Source organism: Manacus candei, unplaced genomic scaffold, assembly GCF_025592945.1.
Source record: "Manacus candei isolate 608988 ecotype Guabito, Panama unplaced genomic scaffold, ASM2559294v1 h1tg000048l, whole genome shotgun sequence".
NCBI classification, from domain to species: Eukaryota; Metazoa; Chordata; class Aves; order Passeriformes; family Pipridae; genus Manacus; species Manacus candei.
Window position 1 is genome coordinate 8,544,366 of NW_026138096.1, and position 24,449 is coordinate 8,568,814.

General features: G+C 39.5%; 1 protein-coding gene across 9 annotated transcripts in view; it reads left to right on the forward strand.

Moving 5' to 3' along the window:
- Nucleotides 1–24,449, forward strand: part of FAM53A (family with sequence similarity 53 member A) — a 70,786-nt gene that overhangs the window by 21,893 nt on the left and 24,444 nt on the right. For 6 of the 9 annotated variants that reach the window (XM_051798607.1, XM_051798610.1, XM_051798608.1 and 3 more), the window contains exons 3-5: nucleotides 6,324–6,378; nucleotides 10,572–11,374; nucleotides 16,851–16,895. In XM_051798607.1, the coding sequence (XP_051654567.1) occupies nucleotides 6,324–6,378; nucleotides 10,572–11,374; nucleotides 16,851–16,895 (903 nt within the window). Of the gene's footprint in view, nucleotides 1–6,323; nucleotides 6,379–10,571; nucleotides 11,375–16,850; nucleotides 16,943–24,449 lie in introns of all 9 variants that reach the window. The other 3 variants (XM_051798613.1, XM_051798616.1, XM_051798614.1) reach the window with 3 other exon arrangements.

Here is a 24,449-nt window from a genome sequence, read left to right on the forward strand (position 1 = left end):
ATCAAATAAAAACAGTTCAATTAAAAGTCAGGCCACTGTCAGACTGTTCTTTGATGCTAATAGAGCAGATCAGTGCTTTATCAGTGTCTCAGAGGCCTGGTGCTCTGAAACATTCTGTAATGTTTATAGTGTTAATTTTGCTGGTTTAGTCTCTGGACCCGTGATGTGGTTCAAGCATGTTATTCAGACACTAAGGAATCTATTCCCTTGTGAGTGAAATACTATCTACTCCTGAGTATGCAATGCAGAACAGTCTCATCAATTTTAGGTGCCTGCCTGAGAACCCTGAGACCATATTCTATATGTAATGCAGAATAGCTTTGTTTTACTGACTTCAGTTGCAGTGGCACCCTTCTCTAGGTCAAACCTGAAGGTTCCAACGGGGCACAAAAAAATAATTTGACTAAAAGTCAAAGTATTGTTCAACTCTAGTTCTGTTACTTTTTAAAATAATAATGCAGACATCGGACCTGAAGCATGTCAGTTACTTTTACAGTAAGATTCTGCCTCTGTTGTAACTTGTATTTAAACAAGTGAACTCTTCTTCCTTATTTCATGAGCACAAAGCAGGTGAAGCATATCTTGAATGAGGTGGAGTTTGTGCACAAACACCTGCAATTCTCATATCCAATACTTTGTCCAGTAAGGATATCTAATAGTAGACCTCAATCAAGTGGTTTTATTTTCAAAACTGTAACAGGTCCATTCAGAGTTCCTCTAATAATTGCTTTTAATTTTTTCTTCGTCTTAAATACGTGCTATTCTTGAAAGGCAGATTTAAGGTCTTGGAAGGATGTTACCTCTCAGAAGTGCTTACTCACTCAACTGGCAGTTATTTTGTCTGGTTTGATGAAGCATTTGGGATCTGTAGAAGGATCTGCTGTATCTGTGAACTGGCAAAGTCATCATTTGTAATTAAACTCAGGGCCTAAGTGTGAGCCAATGATGACTTGTAACCAGTAGCAGTGTTTGTAACTAAACATCTAGTAGCATCCTGTAATTTCTAATTTTTGAGGTCTTAAAGTTTGCATAAATTTGGAAACTGAACTGTCTTTTTGCTGATAGTCACTGTAGGTTTTGGACCAGAGACCTCTAAGAGTAGAGAAGAATGTATTACTGCTTTTGCACTGTGTGGAGTCTGTACCAGGAGTATGTTCTGTTGTAGGTTGGTTGTGTTTTATTCCTGTCCTTATCTGTACTTACAATAAAGCATGAAAAAGAACAAGTGGAGCGGAAAATGGCACATGATGTCTCATCAGTTGTTTCTTCCTCACCCTTCTCCTGCTCCTCTCCTCCTTTTATCTGTCAAGTAATTGGTTTTGTAAGTGCTTTAGTTCTTAGAGAAAATGGGTTCTGGGGCCAGGAACAGGTTCTGTTTGTACACAATGACACCCTGAAAAAGTGTGGAAATTGCGTGGTGAGGTGTGGGAATAGCGAAGCAACTGTGAATTAAAGTGTGCAACTAGGTTGCTCCCTACCAAAAAGAATTCCTGGGAGCAAATGATGGCTTCCTGACTAAAATGCAAACCTAAGAGGGTAAAAAGTATCACTGGTAAAGACAATTGCTACATTTTAATAACAGAAAATGACTACTAGTGGGGGTCTAATATCAGTGCTAGCATATTTAGTCTTTTTGGCAAGAAGTTCAGGTCAATGCTGTAGTTTCTTCTAATAGCAGCAGCAATTCAGAGCAATTCTGAAATGATCTTGCTGCACCTTCTGTTCCTTGTGCTGGCACAAAGTTTTGTGGCATCATGTGGTGAACAAACATTGTGAGCTGGTCGAGGATTAAGACTAACTTTTCTTGCCTGGGTTAATGTTGTTAACCCTTATCAGTTTCCTGATACCTTTTGCAGTGCATCTGCACAAGGTGCCGTCTTGGCACAGGGAGATAAAATAGCTGGGGAAAAGCTATTCTGTAATACAGCTCATGAATGAGGGTTATAAAAGGAAAAAAGAATAGTGCTTTCAAAGCTGTTTGCTATGCAGCCAAACTGGGCATAAAGACAACATGTATAGGCCATAGTACACTTTTTTTCATTTGTGTAAGCTCTATGATGACAAAGTACCTTTCTTTTATGTTGTAAAATACTGGCTGTAGCTTTTTACTGCTCTGTTAAATGACATGCTAATTTTCCAAGGTGGTATAACTCATGTAATTTAGCCAGTTCATGCTCAGTTATGTTGTGTAGCCTTGTCCTGCACCTGCCTTCAGAAAAAAAACCCCAAATGATTGAGTGTCCTGCTGTAGCAGGAGGAAGGCTGTCCCAAGCTTTTATCTCAAGTGAGTACTGTATCTTACAAAGTAAAGTCATGTCCCTGGTTGCTCAACTCTACCTTGCAACAGTGAGAAGTTCTGCAAGCACATTGTGGCTTTCGTGGGTTGACAGCAGGATTAAATCAAATAGTTGGTTTCTATTCCCCTGAACACAGATCTCTTAAATCAAAAGTCTTGAGGATTTTTCTGTACATTCTGACTAAACTTGTGCCTTTTGGTATTTGAGTTGGTTTGTGAAGTAACAGCATGTGAGCTGTAACACTTCAGGGTGTGGTATTAAGAAGGAAATGTGAAGATCTCCAGACAAGCATTTGTGAAAGGAAGAGTTTCTACTGTAAAAGCCTTTAGTACATGCTGGTTATCGTTTTCAATTATTTTTGAATCTTACTTGTGTTGAAAGACTTAGAATTGGGCTGAATTCCTTGGATGGAAAGCCACTGGCCCAAAGACTTGACTTAATCACTTCTTCATGTCCTGAGAAAGGGCCAAATGTTCCTCCTCACTCCTCCCTAGGTAGTTGTCTTTGAAGGATATTTGGTAGAGAGATGGAGGTCTGGCATGGCCTATTTAAACCAAGTCCCATCTGTGTGGTGGTAGTTAAATTAGTACTTGAGTGATAAACACTGACTTTCCTGTGGTTTGGAAAGAGTGCTGATAAATTGGAATAACTCAGATACACTTGTAAACTTGAAAAAACTGTCTTGAAATTAAAGCCATTAATTTTAAAATTATGAAGTCGTCATTCTAAGAATAATGAGGAGGATAGCACAGGCTGTGAAGTTGTTAAAGTGGTAGATTGGAGTGTAGAAGAATAGCCAGAATTATTTTTGTTGCAGTTGGCTTCCGCGAGCAAAGAACACTTTTTAAATTAGTGATGGAAATTATAATTCGTTGTCAGCCTCACTTGCATGGCTCTACCACTTACTCAGTTCAGACTAGGTGTCTTTTGGAGTGAATATTTTAACGAAAGAACAGCTGCTAAGACTCAGTAAACCAACTGAAACTTGCAGCACTGTCCTAAATGTTATACCACACATTTCCTTTCCTTTTGAGCATAGTCTCTCCATCTGCACAAAAAAGGTTCTATTTGTGAACAAACATTTCAAAATAGATGCACTTTTTATCATGAAGCGAATAATTCCAACCTCAGGTGAAAATTGTAGCTTTATTGTTTTGTGTGTCTATCTTAAAATCTGCCTTTTTTGCCCTAGGAAATTCACAAGAGGCAGGAGATCTTGGTGGGTGTTTTAATATCTATTCAAAAAGCAGTAGTTGGAAGATGAATGTGTTTCCTCTTCAGGAAACTGACCTTCTTGAATAATTTGGCCTTATTCTATGGAAGATTTCCTTCACAAAGAGGGCAGCAGACTTCCCTGTCAAGGTTCTCAGCAACTGCCGTCTCTTTTCAATCATAGTCATAAAAAAAAGCCTTTCATTGAGGAAGTTTCAGGTAGATCATAACACAGAGGGAATGAATGGGGGAGGGTAGAGCATGGCCAGCCCAGGAGAGCTGATAAACTGGTTCAGTGCCCTGTTACAGTAATATCTAGTGGGACTTGTGCCGTGTGCTGTATAGATAAAAAGATCCTCCCTCCCAAAAAGAATTTACAGCCTGATAGTCTACTCAAGTTTGGACTTCCAGACATCATTAAAATACACCAGCAGACAGTGTTTCCAAGTATTTTAGTTTCAGTTATAGAAAGCCAAGTATATATTGTAAAGTAGGTTTGTTACTTATTATGCCCTTAGTCACTCACCCTTTATTTCAGTGCCTTGGGCTTTTATTGGAAATGGTGCATCTTGTTTTTCTTTTTCAGCATGTGATGTCACATGTGACATTCTTAAGGTTTTTGGTCTGAATCTCCAGCAAAGAGCTTTTTGGTAACTTAGCAAGATTCTGTGTAAGTCATCACTTACGAGACAAGTTGCAGAGGAAATGCATCTGGTCTGTCATAGACCTGAGCACTGACTTCAGTAAAAGCTGATCAGAAATAGCTCCAAGGGTGTGGTTGCTGTCTGTGTTAGAGAACATTGCAGTTCTCTGGAGTACAGATAGTCTCTGTGTGTGATCCCACTTTTTCCATGTTCCCCTCAAAAAATGCTTTCAGTGCTTCACAGCTGTCAAAGATACAGCAGTTTAGTCTCTGAACTGATGGAGAAGACTTTTTAAGGTGGTTAAAGTGCAGGGAGTCAAACAACTTGGACATTGGTGAAGAGAACCTTGTTAAAGATGCATTTGACTGAAAACTATTTGTGAAAACTAAATATCAATCTAATAGTTGCCACCCAGGATTGTCCTTGAGGTTCTCTTCCTTCTGAGCATTGAGTATCTTGGCCTGTGTACATAAATAATCTCTTAAACATCCCTAATTATTATACTAATGTTAAGTCATCTTACTGCCATTTTCCATGTGGTTCAAGATAAATTAGCAATAAAACTTTTTGACACAGAATTTTGTTCCAAAAACATCTTTTCCTTAGCTACCATCTGATAGTTGAATAGGTTGGTATTGCCCTCTGTTTGGGGAAAGCTGAAGGGGAGGAATTGGCTGAAAAACATAAAATCGCTTAATTTGTGTGCTTCCCCTTTAGGGACAGCTGAAATGTTACTACTGCTGTTACTCCTGTGTTCCATGTGAAGCCTTGGTAGCTGATTAGAGTAAACAATTGATACTGATTTTTTTTAAAATGTGGATACTGTATAACTGACAGGTTGCAGACTCCAAATGGTTTGAATAGGTCTAATTATCAGCAAATCCAGTGGACGTTCAAACTTGGGGTTCTACTGTTTACTTAAAGTAGCTTCTTTAAAAAAAAGTTATAAATGCATCTACAGAGGCAAATGTCAAGTAAAAATGAAATGGCTTGTCTCATATGCAGACACTGATAAAAAATCAGAATAAAGATCTGATTGCTCTCCTGTCCTTTCATCTGTTTCCCATTGTTTCCTACCTCTAAAACAATAACACCAAGGGAATATTACCACAGCTTAGCATTTCTCTTGTGTGGGGCTCAAGGATATAAAGTTGTCACTAGCACTGTGTGCTGCTGTACAGCAAAATAAAAAAAAAAAAAAGAAAAGCTTTGTAGCCCAAGGATGTTTGTTTAAAAATTGACTTTGTATCTGGAAAGGAAGTGTATGTACAATGCTATCTTCTTTGGCTATACACAAGGAACAATGTTCACATAAAGCGTGTTGCTCTTTTTTAGAGCAATCTTCCTCTCCATCCTGAGGTGGTGGGGGGGAGTGAATAATGACCCTTGGGCTGATGGAGCCATGAACCATTTATTTATAGCTCCTTTATAGGAGGCTGACTGGCAAGCTCTATGCTTTGTCTGAGAAATCTAGACCATTAAGAATGCCTTTGTAGCAATATTTTCTAGGTAGAATTAGTGAAGAAAATGGAAAACATTCTGCATACAAACTTAATTTGTCTTACTGTGCAAAGAAATGTTTTTGAGGATGGGAAAGATTTTTTTCCAGTGGCTTTACTACCTCAAAGAAATAAGAGACCACTTTGCTACATAGATTATAAAAAAATGTAAAATACTAGCAAAACCTGATTGGAACAGTGTTCATGGTGGTGAACCTCAAGAGCTTGTATGTATTTAATTTAAATAAAGCTATTCTTGTCTCTTAGTTGAAGATGAAGTGTTTTTTGCCTTCTAGCCTTAAGATTGAAAATGGAAACCCAACTGCCAGATTGTAATTTCCTCTCCACTGAAATGAGAATTGGATCAAAGCTTTTTCATTAAGGATGAATTATCGCTCTTAATTTTCCAGTTTATTCACATGAGCTAATGTTGCAACTCTTGAAACAGTTTGATACTTAGCAATATATCAGAAAACATTACAAATAATTACATACCAGAGACTTTATTTATAAAGATCAGCTGTTTGGGAATTTCTTCAAGATACGCTGCAAACCCCCATTCTTTTAAAGGCATTAAGTGCACATATAGGGAAACTGAAAACTGCATGCAGTTTCCTTGAAATGAATGCCGACTCTTTCCACATTTAAAACTTTTTTTTCTCTGATTTCAGTACTCATCTGAGAAGCTGAACAAAAGTGGCAGCTTGTTCCCTTTCGAAATCAATGGTAAGTTCTTCAGAAACCTTAGCTGTGTTTTACTGAGGTAATTGGTATAGCAAGCAGCCTTTCTTTTGTAAATCAGGTGAGGGGGATGGAGCACGCTGCTGTAGAGCCTGCTGGTTTAAGCTGGTCTTTGAACAATACTGGGAATAGCTGGTTGTTAGTTTTGTACTTGTGATCTGCTTTGCATAGTAAAAAGCCCTTGTAACACTTCTTTTTTTGTTCAATATCTGCTCTGGTGTACAGAAGCACAGTAATGCTGTTTTTCATGTTAAACATCTCTTTGGGTTCCTCAGCTAGTAAAAGTCTTTATGTACCTTCTTACAGTCTTTGCCACATAGAATATCCAGCATGATGCAAAATACAAGTTGAAGCCCAGTGCCCTTATACAAGTGTCATTTCCTTTTATTCCCCCTGGGTCCTATTAGAATAAGAGTAAGTTTTATCTAGCAAAACCAAAAATTTTAGTTATTGATATGTAAAGTTGGTACCGCTTTAAGAGATGGACTTGAAATTTTGCATATCCTGTTTTCCTTAAGCATGGAGGATTTTTATTTGCTCAGTGGGACTCCCCATAAAATGTGAATCTTGGTTCGTGTGGAGTTTCAAAGGCAAATGGTGTTTTGTCTTAAATAGCATTGCCAACTAGGCAGGTATCCTGGTGGGAGCCTGTTACAGACCACCCAACCAGGATGAAGAGGCAGACAAAATACTCTCCAAGCAGCTGGGAGAAGTCTCACAATCACTAGCTCTTGCTGTCATGGGGGCCTTCAACTTACCAGATGTCTGCTGGGAATACAATACAGCAGAGAGGAAACAGTCTAGGAGGTTCTGGGGGTGTGTGGAAGAGAACTTCCTGACACAGCTGGTGAGTGAGCCAGCCAGGGGAGGTGCCCTGCTGCACGTGCTGTTTGTGAACAGAGAAGGACTGGTAGGAGATGTGCTCAGAGGCTGCCTTGGACATAGCAATTAGGGGGTTTGATGCTTGGAGAAGTGAGGAAGAGGATCAGGAGAACTGCTACCTTGAAGTTCTGGAGGGCAGACTTTGGCCTGTTTAGGTGGCTCGTTGACAGGGTCCTTTGGGAAGCAGTCCTGAAGGACAGAGTAGTCCAGGAAGGCTGGATGTGCTTTAAGAAGGAAATTCTAAAGGTACAGGAGCAGGCTGTCCCCATGTGCTGAAAGATGAACCAGTGGGGAAGAAGATTGGTCAGGTTGAACAGAACTTTGGCTGAAACTTGAGTTAAATAAGAGAACTGACATTTGGAGGAAGGGGGAGGCAACTCAGGAGGACTTAAAAGGATGTTGTGAGGTTATGCAGGGAGAAAATTAGAAGGGCCAGCATCCAAAAAGAACTTAATCTGGCTACTACCAAAAAACCCAATTAAAAATTGTTTCTATAAATGCATCAGCAACAAAAGGAAGGCTGACGAGAGTCTCTATCCTTTACTGGATGCAGGGAGAAATATGGGAACAAAGGAGGAGGACAAGGCTGAGATGCTTAATACCCTCTTTGCTACAGTCTTTAATAGTAAGAGCAGCTCTCTGGGTACCCTGTCCCTTTAGCTGGAAGAGAGGATGGGGAACAGAATGAAGCCCCCACAATCCAAGGGGAAATGGTTGATGTGCTACACCACTGAGACACACATAAATCTATGGGGCTGGGTGGGATCCCCCCGGGAGTACTGAGGGATCTGGTGGAAGTGCTCACTGAGCAGCTTTCCATCACTTAACAGCAATCCTGACTCACTGGAAGGGTTCCAGGTGACTGGAGGTTGGCAAATATGACACCCATCTGCATGAATGGCCTGAAGGAGGATCTGGGGAACTACAAGCCCAGCCACCATGGCTTTATGAGAGGCAGGGCCTGTTTGAACAACCTGGTCTCCTTGTATAACAAGGTGACCTGTGTAGTGGATGAGGGAAGGGCTGTTGATGTTGTCCATCTGGACCTTAGTAAAGCATTTGACACAGTTTCCCACAGCATTTTTCTGGAGAAACTGGCTGCTCATGGCTTGGATGGGTGCACTGTTCACTGGGTGGAAAACTGGATGGATGACCAGGCCCAGAGAGTGGTGGGGAATGGAATTACATCCAGCTGGTGGCCAGTCACCACTGGTGTCTCCGAGGGCACAGTGACTGGTTCTGTTTAGTATCTTTATCAATTATCTGGATGAGGGGATTGAGGGCCACAAGTTTGTGCTCTGGAGAACAAATCCTATGAGGAGCAGCTGAGGGAGCTGGGGCCGGAGAAAAGGAGGCTTAGGGGAGACCTTATTTGTCTCTACAACTCCCTGATGGGAGGTTGTAGCCAAGTGGGGGTCAGCCTCTTCTCCCAGGTAACAAGGGATAGGACAAGAGGAAATGGCCTCAAGTTGCGCCAGTGGGGTTTAGATTGGATATTATGAAAAATTTCTTTGCTGAAAGGGTTTTCAAGCATTGGAACAGGCTGCCCAGGGCAGTGATGGAGTCACTATCCCTGGAGGTACTTCAAAGATGTGTAGGTGTGGTGCTTGGGGACATGATTTAGTGGTGGACTTGGCGGTGTGAGGTTAGTGGTTTTACTCTGATCTTAGATCTTTTCCAGTCTAAATGATTAGGTGTTTCTACCACATAAACAATTAAAACACAGGTGCATCTCTTGACTTTTTTTTTTTTTTTTTTTTACAGTAAACTTTAAACCAGCCTCCTGGCCTGGGAGAAAGCTTCCTAAGTATTTTTATAGATCAGGCCAGTCCAAGCTAGGAAATTGTCCTACAGTAGATGCTAGGAGTTTCAAACATTAGCTGGATCCCATTGTGTTGGCTGTTTTACTTGCATTGAATTATGGATGGTCCCTGCCTTGAAGAGCTTACATGCTTAAGGCAAAGCACAGTATGTGGTTGTACCCATCTGAAAGAATAGAGGAGGAAGGACAGAGGAATTCTAATAAAACATGTTTGAATAGGCCAGCTGTCTGCACAGTTAAATGATTTTGAGACAATAGGGTGTTCTTTAAATAAGATCCAAATAAACGGGATAATCCATGACATACTTTGGGCATGGAACATGTACAACTATTTGAGCTTGCAACTTTTAAAGCTACTCAGCAAATCTTTTATCTGTTAACTACCCTAAAACTTAGTTTAGACAGTCAACCATAAGAATATACTAGTATTTAATGTTTAGGCTGTATCTAGGTTCTTAAAATAGGCGTATGGGAAAAACCTGCTATTTTAAATATTCTTTCTTTAAAGCTAGGATAAGTGAAACTTACTTGGCTAATTGGTTTAAATTAGCAAATTTTCTAACCAAGCATGAAGCACTGTTAGCTGGCCAACAGTTTTGCTGCTTTTCAATTTGCAAATCCAAAGTCTGCTGTAGTTCTTCTTACACTTCATTGTATAATGTGGAGGAACAGCTGTAAAATGTGCAGAATGTTCTCAAAGAGACGCTTCACAAAAGAGTGAGAGGCTGCACTGGCAGACTGCTTTTAACCCAGCATTGCCACTTCAGATGAGAAGTTGTGCACTATGTCTGCATTCACAGTAAAACTTGCAGGAGGTTCTTAAGAGATACTAATTTTATGCATTGAATTAAGATTTTTTTACTTTTTTTTGCTTATATCCAAAGTGTAGTGGGGGGGAAGGCAGCAATCTGATTTAACTTTATACTGTTTCTAATTTAAAGCTTTTCACACCACAAGTATTCTTTAGTAAGGTGTTTTTAATAGAAAAGCTTAACAACCAAATAAAGGACAGCAGTTTGAAGAGATTACCCTGCTCTTGGATTAAAAAAATAAGAATAAAAGTTCCCTGATGGGTTCTCACATTACTTGTTAATCCCTTTTGGTTGTACCTGAGGTTGTTCACTGTTACATGTTTTAATTGTGGTGTGTGCAATGCACTAGGAAACTGTCCCTGTTGTTATCTGAGAAACACGGTGCTGTAATCATTCAGTATACAGAGAGAAGTATTAACAAGGTGCATACATTGGAATGCTTGGATTGGCTCCTGAAATACTTCAGTCTTCATGTTTTTGGAGTTTTCTAAGTTTTTATAAAGTGAATGCTTGACTATAGTGTGAAACTTTGATTAAGAGCTGGGTGTATTTGTGACTCATCCTTCTAAGCTTGCCTTTGATGGTTTTACATTAAACTAGGTTTAAAACAAATAAGTTTTTTTCCCTTTTCATCTTTCACCTGTATCTTTTTCTGTTTTCAGAAGAGAGTCCTTGGAAAGCTTTAAATGGGGGTTACCCAATCCAGACTGACACAACAAGGAATTCAGCTTACCCTTTCCCAGTGTGCCCATTCAGCACCAGCACTACCAGTAATGGTAGTCTGCAGTGGCAGCAGGAATCTTCCAACACATCCATGGTGTCAGGATGGATAAGTGAATTAAACCTTAATGAAAACTCGGGTCAGCCCTTGGCACCGCCAACAAAGCGCCACTGTAGGTCCCTCTCGGAGCCAGACGAGCTGGCTCGCTGTCGGTCACCGTGGAAGCCTGGCAGTTCCAAGGTTTGGACTCCCGTGTCAAAGAGACGCTGTAACAGCGGCGGCAGCGCGACCTTGCAGCGCTGCAACAGTCATGGAAGTGCAACCTTACAGAGAAGCACAAGCATCAGTCTACCACAAAACATACTGTCCCTAAACAACGTCTTCACTATCACCAGCTTCAACACATCACCAGTACCCAGACCTTCCTCTGCCAGCAGCGGGTTTGTGGACAGCAGCGAGGGCAGCACGAGCTCGAGTACCCGCTGGAATTCCGGAGGCCCTTGTGACTTTAACCCAAGGCGCCGCCTCTCCCTCTCCCAGGAGCACATCACCGAGACAGGAAATCTCTTGCCTTCAGCCAACAGCACTCCCACCTCCACACCCGAGCTCAGCCGGCGGCAGGGCCTGCTGAGGTGCCGCTCTCAGCCTTGCGTCCTGAACGAAAAGAAAAGCCGGCTGAAGCGCAGACGGGAGGAGGATGTACGATGGAACAGGCCATCGTTAGACTTTTTTAAAATGACACGGGTGAGATCTTATTTCCTCAGTGTGGGAAGGGAACTCTTGCAGGAAGGCTGTTTCTAGATAAACTGTGCTAATTTGTAGTTGTTGCAGATTTGCTTCTGTCCTTGTGCTGGTGGATATCACCTTCAGCAGGATAGCAGGCTGCTATAGGGTGCCATACCCTCTAGCAACTTATATGTTGCTTGCAAAACCCAGTTCTCGAAGTCCAATCTACTTGATATCGAGTGGAGAGAGCTCTGAAAAGATACTTGAAGCAGAGGCCAAAGAAAAATGGCTTGATTTTTCGAAAATGAGGGGAGTGAACATGGTAGCAAAAAACTTAATGTCACTGTGTTCCCAGATGCAATGAGTTCTCAGTAATCTTAGTTCAAATCTGTTTGATTAAGCCTCCCCTTACAGTTTGAGTAATTCCATAAGGCTAAATAAGAGCAAGCAAGCCCCTATAAATGGATTAACTAAAGAAACTGCTAATAAGCAAGTTGGAAATAGTGTTCTAATATGGCAACTGCTTCAGCTCAACGGAGAGGTGTTTTACTCCCAGTTATTCAAAATTCTGCTTCACTCATGAGGGTAAAAGTGCTAATACAAAAACTAGTAAACTTAGTTTATGGCTATAACTTTGCACGTAATACAAATGCATATATACAGCTCATTTTTTTGAGGCTTCTGTGTCCACGGAGTTGAGTGCTACAGTTTAACATGTAAAATTCGATCTTATACTTGTGAATATAACCCTACTGCCTTCAACAGATAACCAGACCTAGAAGGTTTGTGTGAGTAGATCTGCAAACTGCCTCCTCCTCACTACTCTTAGCAGAAGTAGCAACAAAAATGAAAGGACATAGTTGTGCACCAGTGTCCCTGCACTGTGCAAAGGAAAAGCTGACTAGAATGGGATACTGGCTAAAATGTCCAGTTTGTGGTATTAGTAGTAGACTTTACATAGAAATGTGTGGGAAAAATACTGGTAAGGAATTGGAGCTGAACTGTCTGATGTTAACTAATTTGTATCCTCTTAGCTGAAAGTCTGTATGATGGCATCTGTCCCTCTCTTGTACTTTAGTGAGTTCAACTTCCTTATAGCTTAAAGGATTTTTTTCTTTAAATGTAAATACTTTTTTGGTGAAACTCTGGGGGTAGGTAATGGGTTGACAAGCCATACAGAACAATCTATTTGCTTATTGACAAGGCTGATAACCAGCACTGCTCTAACTATGAGTAGACAGTGTTCAGAGTTTTGGTTAAGATGCAAGTTTACTAGATAGCTAATCAGATCTTACCTGTTTCTCTGTGTTAATCACTGCTGGGATTAGTTTGCTAATCTAGACCAGAAGTATTATTGGATTTGCCTTTCAACTTTCTGTGTGGTCTGATGCAGGTTTCTTTATGTAAAAATTCAGAACCTGCCCTTTTTTTTTTTTTTTTTTTTTTGCTAGTCTTGCATTCTTTGGGCTCTGAAGGTGTTTGCAGTATTTCAGAGTGGCAGAACAGTTTCATTTGCTCAGATTTTACACCTTCTAAGTAATCCATATGGCATGGGTATATGTAGAGAGAACCTGATAACAGCCTATGTCTATAGGAAGCTTCTTGGCTGTTTAGATTTGCTGCAGAATTTTACCATTAGACTAATGTTCAGCCAGTCTTGACTACTTTTTCCTGTAAGGCCTATTTTGAAATGATGTTTTCATGATAAACTGAGTAGTTTATGCAACAAAGTTCATTTTACATTGTCAAGGCCTGATGAATGTTTTTTCCAGCCATTTCAGTAGAATCTTTGTATTGAGATACTACTGTGTATTTAATCAAAGGCACAAAGTATAGTTTGGAGATACATCAGTTTCCAAACATGCTAAACTTTAATGGAAACATCTGTTTAAAAACTAGGCAAGTTCTGAAAACATTTGAAGTAAAAATTGTATTAAGCTTACAAGAAATATTGGGGTTTTTCAGTATGACAGTTTGCTTACCCATATACATTGTTAGAAGTCTTCATATCTTACCTTCTCCCCATACCCCAAATCCTGGTAGATGTATATGCTTTGAAACTTACACTGTGGTGTTAAACAAAATTACTTCTGTGCAAAATATTATGAACTAATACTACAGAAGGCTTGTTCTGAAGTGTCACACAAGAAGTGGATGTGTCCTATATCTGCATGCAGCTCAGTGAAGATCAGGACTAAGATTAGGGGAAGTTCAGTAAGACCTTTCTTTCATGTATCTTGATGGCTCCTTATTGTTTCCAAAAATACTTTTTCTGTGATTTCAAATTCACTTCTAAGTCAGTTTATGAAAGACCTCTGTTGGAAACAAGCACTTGTAAGGATTTTTGTTCTAAGCTTTACTGAAAACATTTTGATGTTCTCAAATCTTCCTAAAAAGCTCAACTTATCGAGTAGTTGCTCGAAACCAGGTCAGCAGTTAGATAACATTGCTTGTGGAGAACTTAACATGGGTCAGCTATGCCCGATGATAGATCTGAAGGTGCTGGGAAGGGAGAATTCTTTATACTGCAGTCATATATTGGAGCCACGACTGCATGAAGAGCAAAGTTTTGGGGCTGCAGACATTGCTGCCGCTGCTCTGGAGTCCTGAGAGGTTGATGCTGAAACACCTGCCAAAGTTGCTTAAGGCTTTTCAGTAAGGAATTCTCTCAAATCAATATTTATCAGAATTAATGATTTATTTACTTTAACCTGAAGCAAGGGCTGTTGTATCTAAATGAAGATCTTGAATAGCTGTGGTTGGATGAAGCTTTAGAGGCAGAAGGGGATGAAAGGTGTTTTTTGGTTTGATGTTTTTTATTTTCTTGTTTCTTTTTTGGTGTTGGTTATTGTTTGTTATGGATTTTTTTGCATTATTGAACAGTTTTTTTTGCTAGTTGAGTTCTGAACTTGGTGATCTGCTTCAGTCCCTACTTATTTGCTAAATTTTATTGCTAGAAAATCAAAAGTCTGATTCTGAAAGCAAAGTTTCCATTGTCATTGCTTTTTAAGCTTAGAATTTATAGGTGAGAAAATTCAGATTATTAATCTATCCCTACCTATCCTTTATTTCTGTGTTTGTTCATGGCTTGTTCCTTCCTCTTTAATATTCTAATTTGTGCCTTTATTGAAAAGAAGGAAAGAAATCAGGCACCATAAACTGTTTATTTCTTTGTACTTTCATTTTGTTTTATTCTTCCACAGACTTTCACACTTCATTCCCCCTCTGTTTTAGGTTTTCATGCCCTCTTGGGAAGGAATATGCCATATCTTCAGTTCTTGTGTCAAATATCCAGTAAAGAGAGTGATTCATGTAGGTAGAAATAGACTGAAATGATCAGGCAGACTGCTGTACACCACTGCTTAGCTCTCACATAGTGCTAAATTCTGGAAGGATCTTTTTCTGGACTAGAAGCTGAAAATACAAACTTGTGAAACATCAGACCTTCTAGAACATGAAGACAGCTGTAAAAACAAAGAAAAGACTGTAGGAAAAGATAACAAAATATGATAGCTGTTTTCAGCCTCTCAGGGCTCAAAATTACTTTTCTCTATTCGGTTATGTGAGCAGGAAGAGCTGTATGAGTTTTAAAACACCCAAATAAGCTGTTTCAGTGAGGAGTGCAGGCAAATCCCATCACCCTGGAATTTGAAGATGATTGTGTGGCAAATAACCTCTCTGGGCTTGTGCTCCCCTGCTAATATGCTCCATCTTAGAGGCTGCCACAGAATGAGCAAAGGTGGTGTTTAGACTGGTAACTGCAGTACAAGGACAGAAATGTTTCTTTACTGAAGTGGAAACTGCTGAGCTTTTTCCAGTGTTCTGCTTCATGAATTATGTCAGTTGATCCTGAGGTGCGACAAGTAAAGAACAGCCAAGAGGTTGCACATGTTTTTTAGTGTGTAAGCAAGTCCTTCTGTGACAGTGAGATTTAGTTCTGTTTCAGATCAAACAACACACTGTAGTTTGAAGCCTTCCTGGTGTTTAACATTCTTGTACTGCTCCACCCCCAATGTGGTGGCATTGGGTTCAAAAAAGTAATAATGCTGATATCGTACTTGAAAATCCCAAACTAAGTAACGTGTTATCTGAAGTGGTCTTTGGTCTGTTTAAATAGTTAATACTAAATACCTGGCTTTAACCACATAAGTCATAGTTTCAACTATTCCATATTATGGCATCTCATGCATTAATTAACATTAGACTAGGTAAGACAGCACAGTGATAAGTTTTAAGGGTCTCTAAACAGTGAAGGAACTCAGGGACTGAAGTTGTGATTTCCTAGCCCGGGGGGGCTTCTCTTCTTAGAAATAGTTTAAAGTCATCTGGATTTTACAGTAGTGGATTTCCTTGGTACTGAGGCAGATCCTGAGTGCCACACCAGGTCAGGCCGAAGCTGTAGCTGGCACCCTGCCCGACCAGAACAGCTGCTTTGAGGGATGCAGGAACAATGAATGTGCAATGTGATACTTCCTCCAGCATGGCCTGGCTGCTACCACAGTGCATCTTGAGGGCTTCAGAGTGTGCATTGGTGGTTCAGACTCTGACAGGTACTGATAGAACTCTTTTCTGTTGATAGTTTGCTCTTTTTAACCCCACGTCTTGGACCTTCACAGTGTTACACTAGAGTTTAATGTTTCTAAACAGGTCATCGTCACCTGCAAATACCTGAATGCTTGATTTATTATCTTTCTTGAAGTTTAAGGTCTTGAATAGGCAAAACACGTGTATAACTTTGATTATTCAAGTAAACTGAACTCAAATTGTCTCTGCTTTATGATTATTGACTTTATGCTGCAGGTCGCAATGATGTCTCTGTATATTAAGGAGATTTTCTTAAAGGAGTGAGTGTGAACACATAAGTCAGATGTGAACTTCAACCAAACCAGCAAAATAAGTATCACTTACATGTGAGAATAAACATAGGAACTAGTTGATAGTGATTTCCATGGCAGTTGTAAAATGTTGGGAATGTTTGGGCTGGATATGTTTCCCTGAAGGGTTTGATGAGGAGGCAGTACTTAATAAAGGGCAGAACACATCAGCAGTGCTGTGACTGAACTTGGGTCAGATGAGTGCTGCTTTTCTTGCAGAGACTTTCTTGGTGTAACTCCTGATCTCTCTTCTCCAGTCTCTGCATCCACTTACTTGAGTTTTCCTTTGCGTGGGCCAGTTTGCAGAAGCCAATGAGAATAGATGTTATACTAATTATTTCATATAAGTATCTAAACCAGAGTAATGAAATGCATGGTTGCAATCTGAGAACTATCAGGCATTGATTTGGGGTTTTTTTGCCCCCTGAGGTTACTGTAATGGTCAGTATGTGGACAGGTTTATGAATTAACCATGCCGTGACCTCACTAAGTTTAAGCACAATAGACTCTAAAGCATTCTCCTTGGATTCCTAGAATTCTTGTTGTCCAGAAGATTTTGAGTTATGTATACCCTGTTAGGCATAGTTACAGTAAATTTGTTCATTTTGATTATGCTACAGCAAAGTGGATTAATGTTCCTGAGCTGCACAATCAGTGTTACTCCTGTAAGTAGAATCCAAGAATGGACATGGCAAAGACAGTTTTCCTGCATGTAAGTAGTGTAGTGAAGTAGCTGCTCTCTCATGTTAGGCTTTCTCCCAGGCTGCTGTTTTAGCATGTGCAAGATAAGTGGTACAGAGTCCCTTACAAAGCAATCAGAGTGTCCTGTGAGTCAGGCCTGCACTGGCTAAAGCAGGTTAATAAGTACTGGCTCATGAAGTTCATTCAGATTGTGTGCTGTAAATAGTAACCATGTTTCTTTAAATAGCTTGGGATGCTTATGTAAAGCTTGTAACCTCCTGTCAAAATGGGAACAAACAGGTTATTTGGGGTAGATGTAATTTCTGCTTGTGGATACAGTGGAGTCAGCAAAGGCTGTTCTCTGCCCTGCACGCCAGTGTAGTGTGATTTGGGGAAGATCTTTAATGCGATTGCAGGTTTTAATCCCTTAAGCTCTTGTGGTACTCTTGCAAGGTGTACTACAGCATCTCTTGGTCAGAATGTAGGTCTGATTTTTTTTTTTTTTTCCCCTACCTGTGAATGACACGTTGAAATTCAGTGCTGTGTTGATAAAATAGATGGTAGATGTCCTTGCACTGTATGTGGGGGTATCTTCTGCTGCAGGGCACCCTTGATGCCCTTGGCTTTTGGAATATGGTTTGTGGAAAATGCAATACAGATGAGTAATATGTGGAGAAGGATTGGGCTGGGTTTGATTGGGATCAATGAAATGGTAGCAAATATAAATATGCAACACTGGTAGTTTCCCTTTGTATTAGCTTAAGAACCAAAAAGAACAACTATGAATGAAGCAGTTCAGCCAGGGACAGAATTTTAGTTCTTGTTTGAGATTTTAATACCTGTTTTAATACCTATTCCCAGGGGAATCTTTAACTTAACATTTGAAAAATAGAACTAATTCTGGCCTACCTTTGCTTTGAAAAACAGTTCTGGGACTTCTTTTCTTCCCATGGTAATAATTTCTGTAAGTGATCATAAAGCGAGAAAGCAAGCGGTAACATCATTTGTATTTTAAATATCAAGATTGTATCAAAAATTGTATAAATTGTCCAACTAAATAAATCAGTGGTTAAATCCACTTCTAGGCATAAACATAATTTATAGCTGAAAAGAAACTGTTAGCAATGGACCTCAAGAAAAATGTTTGTTTGCCTGTACAGTGTACCCCTACATGTAAGAGGCTAAAGACTTCAATATTTCCAAAGTGTGTTTTTTTTTTCTTCAAGGGTAACCTTATGTCTTCTAGGATAGATGTCTGAATGGAAAGGAATGCAATAAGATACTTGTAGGTTTTCTAAGCTTCAACAGAGTGAAAGTAAACTACTGCTATGCCTCCAGGATTTTGAATAATGAAGTGCAAGTCAGCTGCAATTTGCTAGAGGTTGGTCAAGCTATCTTATTTGTTCATTGGAAATCAGTTAAGAAGCCAGAGAATTGCTAAGATCTGGAAGAAATTATCTTTGGAGAGGAACAGGTAGGTTCTTGACATCTTGAGATGTCTATTCTTGTGGCATTTACAAAAGGGAGAGACTTCTTGAGCAAACTTCAGTGGTGGCCAGTGACAGTCCCAGCACCACTGTGATTGTGAAACAGCTCAGAAATTACTGAGCTCTGCACCTGCCTCTGGGTAACAGATGTCTTAAGAAATTTCCAAGTATTTTGACTTGAACTCTTTGTTAAATCTGCTTCTCTGAAGTTGAGCAATAGGCATCTGCTGTGTAGTATGATTAAACCTCCCATATCCTTAAATTAAATAAAAAATAATGTACAGCAATTTGAGTCAAAGTTTGTGCTGTCAATCTGTAAAAACCAGTTGGGGGAATCATGGGTGAGGAAAGATGTCTTAAATCATCCTGTCTCATTCTCTGTTAGTGCCTGATTACTTCCCACAATATATGTTTTTCTAGTATTTGGTCCACTGTAGCCTTTTAAATGCCTCCAGGAATGTGGTTTCCTTAGCAGATAAAGAGCCTTTTGTGGGGAGCAAAGGCAGTTTTGCTTAAGCTATAATATTCATTCAGACTCACTTAAGATAGTGTCATGTATTTTTGGATCTTTCCTACTGTCATGATCATATTTCGTGGAAATAGAACTTTAAGCTTCCCAGTCCTCTAGTTAATGAAAATGTATGAGCTCTCTTAGTCTCTATTTGAAAGCAGCTTTTGCAAGAGGAGGGATAGCAGGTATTAAGTGTGGTATCTAGAGCACAGGAACCTGTACCCAGTTACACCTTTCTGTTTTGTGAAACACTTACTAATGATAGTGCACTTTTGCCTGGAATGGGTTTTTTTCATGAGTTAGAATTACACATGAGCAGTAGGTTTTTGCTCCAAGAAATAATAGTCAAGGACTTAGAGCTTCTTGCAGAGCTTTGAGGACTTGAGTAGGACCAGCTGAAGTGTTCAGCTGGATCTCCATTTCCAGTCAAACATTTAGACTATTCCTTTTCCTAATAGTTAGGTCTCTGAATAATTTAAACCTCTTCAAAGTACTCCAGTAAAATAGGTTAATGAAATGAATATTTTGTAGAAAGTGATAAACCTTTTCTATCATCTTAAGCTTTATTTACTCTTGTTTGTGAAGTGTTATACAGATGCTGCTTACTATGTTGAAGTTCTTATGTTAAGAATAATCGACTGCTGTTTTCAAAACTAAAAAAAAAAAAGTTCCTTAACATGTATTGCATCAGAACAAAAAGTCTGTAAATAGACTTAAACTCCAAACATTTAAAAAAACACCTACCAAACCAAAAACCATCCCAGACCAGCACAACTTTATTTTATGCTGTTATAATCAGTATAACATTCTTTTAAATTTCTTAATCATGTGCAGCATCTAGTGCTTGTCTCTTGCTGTGTCCATTGTTTGAGCAGGAACTTGCTTAAATAGCAGTAGTATTTTCAGGGAGGTGTGAAACTATTTTTAGAGTATACATTTGTGGGATAAGTAGTTGACTTCAGCTTAAAGACAGCTTTGTAACCTTGTCAGAAATCTGTATTTTCCACTGGGCGTTATGTTACTATCTGACAATCAGTTTTGAGTTGGATTTTGTCATTTCAGGCATAGTTGTATGGCTCTTTGATCCTTCTAAACCTAAATAGATGAACTGCACATCTGTTGTGTGAAAGTAACGTAGGAGGTCTCTAAATTTTTCTGTTTCAAGAGTGACTTTGTTAAAATCAGTTAAAAGGCCTATCTATAATTACATAGTTCATATTAACACTGGTGTTGCAAAACTGATGTTCATTTTCCATCCCTTTCCAGATGGTTTTTTTAATTTGAAGTGCTTGAAAATCTTTATTTTTAAAACTGGGTATTATGCTTAATAACTAGCAAAACAATGTAGCAAATTATGTTTTAACTTTTTAAAATTAATTCAAACGCTGTACCAGGTGAAATCAGAAGTACTCTTGGAAGAAGAGCTGAGTCTTTCACCAAAATGTGTGTAGCAGCATTGCCTGAGGACAACCTTTGTGCCATGAGTGACTTTAAAGGGCCTTGGGGAGAGCAAACATTAGGAGCTTGTACTGCTGATGGGGAGGTGCAGAGACTCAAGCTTGGGTTTTAGTTTGTTAGTGTGCTGTGATGGATTTTTGTGGAAGTGAGAACAGTTTAGTTTCCTAAAATGGAAGAAAGATAATAGATTATACCATTCTTTCAGAGGGAGACAAATACTGTATAAAGCTTCCAACATCTGTCTATAAGAAAGGCAGGACAGGTTATAACTCAACTTGACAATGATTCTCATAGGGCTTAAGATCCCAGATGATGTTATGGTCTGTAGCTACTTGACTTGTCTGGGCTTTCCATGTAAAACTCGTGAGCTTTATCCAAGTGTGTATAAGGAACATGTAGCTCAGCTCAAAATGGGGGAAAAAATGCTGTGGATTTAATTGCAGAGACACTGCCCTGTGGAATTAACTTTCCTTTTGAACAGTGTGTGAAACCTTGTTTGCAATCCGTGTAGTAGGTTGTGTAAGCTGTGAGGGCTTCCTGGCAGAGCAGTGCTGGCTGTAGAGTGCAGTTATTGCAACAGGGAGGTGTAGGAGACTGTGTAGCAGCAGACTGGAGTGGATGAGTTTGGATCCTCTGCTTGATGGTAGATGTTGAATACCAACAAATTAAACTGGGAAGGATGCCTGGATTTCAAGGCTTTCAGTGTTTCTTCTTTTCCTTTGAAAAAAAGAGGGTTTTCTTTTCCTCAAGTAGAAGCACCTCAGATAGCAATTCATGTTTGCTGTATCAATTTCTTGAACTTTACAGTTCAGGTAGTTCTACAGTTGAACTAGAAATTCTGCAGTTGGATACAGCTGGAGAAGAGGGCATCTTTAATTAAATACAAAATGGGATGTTGAAACAACTACTTGTCAACTTCCTCCTGATTCTTTCTTAATCTGGGATGTAATTGAGATTGAGACTCCCCCCTGTCCCATTCAATAAAATGCTTATTGGGAACTTGAATTAATTTTTTCCAGGAAGCTCTGTAAATGGAAAAAAAGTAACTGTTAAACTGTCTCTTCTTGTTCTGAATTACAGGTCTTCCTTCATCACTTGCTTTAGTTTTTTTGTGTTTAATTTTTGTTATGTAGGTGAAGACATGCTAACTGTGGAAAAACTTCATTCTTTTCACATCCACTCTTGTGTAATTTTAGGTTTGGATTCTCCAAATACTTGAATTCTTATATTCAGTTTTTTAAGGGTGTCCTTAAGCAAATGGCAGTGTGCAAGGCATTGGTGGTAATGCATTATCTTCTCTGAAGCTGTGCTTTCATGTGGTCATCCTGCAGCATGTTAGTGTTGTGCATATGTTCTGCTTTGAAATTATGGAGGGTTTGGTTGTAGAAGCAACTTTAGTGTTTGTTTTTCCCTTCCTCACTCCCCTCCCATTGCCACCCCTGTGGTTTGAGTTTTGTATGAGGAGGACTCAGAGGAAGGGAAGCTGAATTCCTTTTCCTTGTTTTCATCTTTCAAATACAATGGTGATTACAATGTCTGTATGGAACAGGCATTATATTTTGGTAATAATGTTTTGTCTCAAAGTGAGTCATCCGACTGCCAGGCTTCAGAATATGACAATCCTTAAGAACTTTCCATATGAGGAAGCAATAACAGACTTGTGGGATGGCTAATGAATCATGGATAATTAGTGTCCTGCTCCTGCTAAGCTTTAGCATCTGACAGGTATTTTTCTTCTTAGTGGGATGGTTTAGAGAAACATTTTCTACTCAGTTTATAATTTGATCTAACACACAAAACCTTTAAATGCCAACTTTTTATATCGTGGTACAAAAGCAGCATGAATTGCTCTCACAGGGTTACATGTTGGGCTTTTTATTTTATTCACTTAGTTCTTGTAAGTATATTCTGGGACAGCAGAGATTAAACTTTAATCTATTAAAAATAATTATTATAGTTGGGGAGATGAGATATGTTTTGCCCATATTGGTGTGCATGTAGCACTAGCTTCACATTGATTTAGATGAGCAGAAGAAGGATCCTTGATATATCAAAGATTATGTTACTTTACCTTAGTTCAAAGTACTACAAATAATGACTTCAGCAAGCTAGAAGTTTCCAGTTGCCAGTAATTTGGCTTATTTTGAGAGTAGCCTGGGGTCCTTAATTATCAGAACTCAGTTTCTATTCAGTGGGAGAGTCCTGCCCGTGGCATTTGATGTCTCTGCTGAACATGAGTGGTCTTCCAAATCCATGCTCTCTCAGTGCTTCTGATGGAGTTCATGTATAGCTCTGGATGGTGTAAAACTAGGGGCATTCCTTCTGTTACTGATGAAGATTTTTGACAGTAGAGCTGTTAACATTTGTAACTTTCCCGAGGAACAGCCATTATGAGAAGGAAGGCCTTTCAAAATCGGTATCTTAGAGCAGGAAAGCTTTTCCTGAGAGCTCTAGTGCACATCTGAAGCTTCTTGTGTGATCTCAGACTTATGGTCCTGTCCCAGTACCTTCAGCCTTTACCTACAGGTTTGAATTTGAACTCAGTTTTAATTTTTCCAATCCTGTTTTAATAAACAGGCCCAATTAGCTGAGACTTGTTTTACTGTGGTGTCAGTGTAAATATCTGAGGATGAATCTGCAGTTTGCTAAATTGCTGGAGATAATGCAAGTCTTAAATTTAATGCTTTTGCCTCTTCCTGCCATGAACAAGGTGAATTACTTAGGTAGCTTAAAAAAAAAGGGGGAGAGGGGGGCTGGGAATTGCTGTCCATCTGGGACTCCATTTCAGATGCATCTGAGCTTGGGTAATCCAGATATTGTGTAATTCCCGCTTTCATTATGATAAAAAGGTACTTATAGCTCTAATTGCTAATTAATGGAGTCCTTAATTTGTTAGAAATAGCTTTTTAGGCTGAGCACTATTAGAGGGGAACATTTTTTTCCAATCTTGCTCCTTAAATGATCTCTCTGTCAAGAACAGATTTCAGTTTTCCATGCTGAAACATAACTGACAACTACGTTCCAAACCAGGGCTGTACAGGTCATAAAGTTTGTTAAGAAGTGGCCTTGTGGGTTTTTTTCTAACCACAGCAGAGGATTTTCTTGACCTAGTTATTTTTCAAAGACAGATGACTGTTTTTCTTACCGTGAATTTTGTTGCCTGAAGGGGTTATTCTGATGGCTTGACAAAGGGTTTGAAGAACCTCTGGTCTCTGTTACTGTTGAATTTGGATGCTCTTCTGCCCATCTGTGTTCTTTAAAAAAAAAAAAAAAAAAAGGTACTCGAGCTTGAAAAGCTCCTTCAGTAACAGGCCTTGAGAAAGGAAATCTTACTGTCGGCACATAAGGCTTTTTCTTCCAGGATGAATCTTACTTGGTACAAACCTAAAGTATGGAACTGTTCAACTGGGAGTCAAATGGCAGTTAAGCATCCTTACAAAATGCATGTCTGTGTTCACTGGGAATTGGCAAGCTGGTATGATGTCTGCTGACTAGTTCCACATGGTCTAAAAACTTTTTTCCTCCTAAGTGTTGCCAGCTTCTTTCCCTGTTTTACTGGGTGTGTGTGTGCCTGCCTGTGCTTGTGTTTTATAAGGATGTTATGGGCTATTATTTGCTGCTGTAAGCTCTCGTTCTTTTGGAGGGAGGACAACAGAATGGAATGTTGGAAGCAGGAGTAATTCTTTTTATATTACTGTGTGAGACCAGGACATGTGCAGAATTAAGTAGTTTACGCAGCTTGCCACTCTTCACGTTCCATTTGATGTATGTTACTGTTCTGTTAGTCCCTTTTGGCTTTGCTCTGAGTTCTCTTTGCTCTCCTTGATTTGCTGCTTTCCGTTTGGGGATTTTTCAAGTTCTTTGGTCTGGTGTCAAAATCCTGTTTAAATTCCCTTGTAGAGAATTAACTGTCCAGAAAACCTTTCTGGTGCTGAGCGTGGGTAAGTCCTGCTCTGTTTTCACTGTGGCAGTGAGAAATATTCTCTGCCTTCCACCAGAAAGTTCCAGTGGATCTAGTGACCCTGACATTTGCTGGATGGCTCAGTTGTAGCCATAGCATGTTTGAGGGCCAGGCCTGAGAG